The 3373-nt window shown below is 31.3% G+C and overlaps 1 protein-coding gene across 1 annotated transcript; it reads left to right on the top strand.

Annotated features, from left to right (window-relative positions):
• Positions 1-1993: 1993 nt before the first annotated feature.
• Positions 1994-3145, top strand: LOC132723704 (acyl-coenzyme A diphosphatase FITM2-like). The gene has a single exon (XM_060708486.1). The coding sequence runs from the start codon at positions 2010-2012 to the stop codon at positions 2940-2942; it is 933 nt and encodes a 310-aa protein (XP_060564469.1). The 5' UTR covers positions 1994-2009; the 3' UTR covers positions 2943-3145.
• Positions 3146-3373: the final 228 nt, after the last annotated feature.

Below are 3373 nucleotides of genomic sequence, written 5' to 3'. Positions count from 1 at the left end.
CACATGTCAGGCCAACTGTCAAGAAAATTTTCGACTAATATACAATAATATTATCGTGCATTTCCGTCTCCCTGGGGCATTTTTATTTTACGAAGTTTCATAAAAAAGATACTTGTAATAAATCGCAATGTTTAGATATCAAAATAAATATATATCTGAAAATATAATCTGGAAGACTTTTGTTCATAGTCAAAGCGATAAAAGTTGCATGTTTTATGAATTTTATTACGATATATTTTTATTTATCTCAACTTGAATAAAATAGAAACATCAAAATAGCAATTTCATCGGTATTGAGGCCTTCACTTGTAAATTTTTTATACATCGTTTTACTTTCGTTTCGATATTCTGTTTATTCAAAATTAAATTTTGAATTAAACTTTGGCACAAAACCTGTAAAACTTAAACTTTGACACAAAACTTATGAACAGTATTTTATAAAATCATATTTTTTCTGATTAAGATTTACAACGGTGCAATCAGTTTAATTGCTAATGACAGCTTGACAATTATTACAACATATATTACACGTTTCAGGGATATCAGCCATTATAGACGATGGTAAATAAATAGACTTTCATCTTTAAGTTCTATTCCCACTATCATATATGTTGTACGCGTCATATTTGTTGCTGTTGTTGCTATTTAACTAATCTTTAAATGTGAGAATTTTTATTCAAGAAAGAAGAATCATTAAAAGGAAAGTAAAGAAAACTAGTAAGAGAAAATGACTTGCTTGGTCTGATTAAGTACTGCCCTTTCCAATTTAATATTTTTTTGTTGAAAATTTAAAAGGAGTACCGCCTTTTTGATAACACAATTATAGAATCGAACACACTTTTAAAGGCATGTATCTAACGCTGCTACCAGTCTTTCAAAATCAAGCCATGCTTATGACAGTATCTTGGCTTCAAATGACGCCATTTCCATAAACCATTTCACTACAATAATGCATACATCTGCAGAGTAAGAAATAGACAAAAGTAATGAATAAATTATTGAATTGATTCGCGACCCGGGGTTGATCTTTTTATGCTGAATTTATAATTAGTAAGTAATTTAAACTTTTCTCATACATAGTGGATGGACAGCGCTAAAATGATGACCCCCCAAAACCATCTCACTTTAGATAAAGCTAGGAATAATAAATAGAAGACCCTGTGTTCGCGTTAAACATTTGTTAGTATAGTGCCGATCTAGTAAAGGATGTAATTAATTTTTCGAGACTTGGATGTATTACCGTATATTGTTAGAACAAAGGTATAGGAAAAATCGATGACAATGAAAATTAACTAATCCACCAAATAATAATAATACGGATTATACCAGGGTATTGCTAAATATACGTTTTTTATGATATGACCAAGTAAATACATATACATTACTTAATAGTAATCGCTCATAATTAGATTCATATTTTGAGTGATTTTCTACCTGCATTTGCAATTTCGCAAAATAAATAAATAAATAAATAAAATTTATTAAATAAATAAAATTTATTAAATAAATAAAATTTATTAAATAAACAAAATTTATTAGATAAATAAAATGTATTAAATAAATAAATAAATAAATAAATAAATAAATAAATAAATAAATAAATAAATAAATAAATAAATAAACGGAAAATTAGCATGTTCAAACAGCAAACCATTTACAACCAGCAAGAATGACTTAATTAATACTTTAAAAAAAACAGAGAGACGAAAAAAACCGTCGATATAGAAGCATATGTACAAAACATAAAATCAGGGCCATTTAAAAAACACTTTTTTGGGTCCCCGAAAAAATATAATAGTACAGTTTGCACAAAATTAGATGTCGGTCAAAAGGCTATATTGCTTTTGTTATGTAAAATGTTATATATATTATATATATATACATACATAGTGCAGGAAAATTTACCTAAGGGATAGACTATTTTCTAATTGGAGATCGCGCTGTACCGGAAAATTACAGCAGGGCAGAATTTATCAAGGTCGATATCACATGATCATTTTTCGTTCAAAATGGCGTCGCCAAGTGTCAGACAATCAGCGAGTAGATCTAGAAATAAAATTTCTGGGAAGAAAAAGCTACCAGAACCAACCCATGTTGGCCATTTCTTCTCAATTTTGGTTATGTCATTGTGTAAGAGGGTCCTACATATAGACACAGCCGTAAAAATAGGAGTTTACCTCTGTGGTGTGCTGATCGGATCAGTGTTTTCTGACGTTTTCGCTTTACCCAAGTCGTATTTTTCAGACAAGAAGAATATATTCAATAGAATGTTTACGTCTTTTGGATTTGGATGGACTTTGATATTGTTAGGAGCATATATATTTCTAACAAGCTTTGTGTACACGTGCGGGAATTGGAAAGATGTTGTACGCAAACACTTGAGTAGATTGGTGATTTCTACATTTTGGTGGTATATATTAACCAAAACCTTTACATATGTTGATTCAGTTGTTGGAGTTTGCTCATTCTCAGCTCATAAAAGAAAGTATGATTGCTTAAAAGCAGGAAGGGCGTGGCTGGGATTCGACATATCAGGACATGTGTTTTTACTAATTCACATTCTTCTAACGGTATCTGAAGAGGTTAAAAGTTTCAAAGGTTGGACAAATCTAGATTCACTGCTGAAAGAGGAAGATTTAGCTTACAAGAAAAACTTAACAGAACAACAAGTTTCACAAGCAAGAATCTCTTATGAAAGCCTAACTCCTTACATCAAGATAGTAGTTCTACTGCTGACGTTTTGGACAATATTTTGTGAATTCATGTTAATTATTACAGTGGTATACAGATTTCATACACTAACTCAGAAGGTGACTGCCGCATTTGTTTCCGTCGGATGCTGGTTTATAACATACCAACTAACTCTTGAGACCAAGTCTTCATACCTTCCATCAAAGCCAGGAGAGTGTGCTTTAAATTACATGAAAGTGAAGCAGAGTTGATGAAATGTAATTTTATAATAGCTACAAAAAAAATGTAGGATAATCATTATGTTTGAAGTTTCCCAGTGATTCTTACCAGCTGTTGCATAAAATTATCAAACACAAAATTAATCTATACAAAATACTTTTTAAACTGCTAGGCTAATATATTTTTTAACCTTAAGCATTATATTGTTTGCATGTTTTTCATTTCTGTTGTTGTTGTTTTTAGCTCACCTGTCACAAAGTGACAGGGTGAGCTTTTGTGATTGCTTTTCGTCCGGCGTCCGTCCGTCCGTCCGTCCGTCGTCCGTCCGGCGTCCGTCCGTCCGTAAACTTTTACTTTAAATGACATCTCCTCATAAACCACTAAGCCAATTTCATCCAAACTTCACAGGAATGTTCCTTTGGTGGTCACCTTTAAAAATTGTTCAAAGAATTTAATTCCATGC

The sequence above is a fragment of the Ruditapes philippinarum genome, unplaced genomic scaffold (genome assembly GCF_026571515.1).
Source record: "Ruditapes philippinarum isolate M1 unplaced genomic scaffold, ASM2657151v2 ctg359_1_1_1_1, whole genome shotgun sequence".
Lineage (NCBI taxonomy): Eukaryota > Metazoa > Mollusca > Bivalvia > Venerida > Veneridae > Ruditapes > Ruditapes philippinarum.
The sequence above is the reverse complement of the archived record's forward strand: the minus strand, read 5'-3'. Positions and strand labels throughout refer to the sequence as shown.

Bases quoted from the DNA above. Each gene is read 5' to 3' on its own strand.
- LOC132723704 (XM_060708486.1), top strand. From the start codon at position 2,010: ATGGCGTCGCCAAGTGTCAGACAATCAGCGAGTAGATCTAGAAATAAA.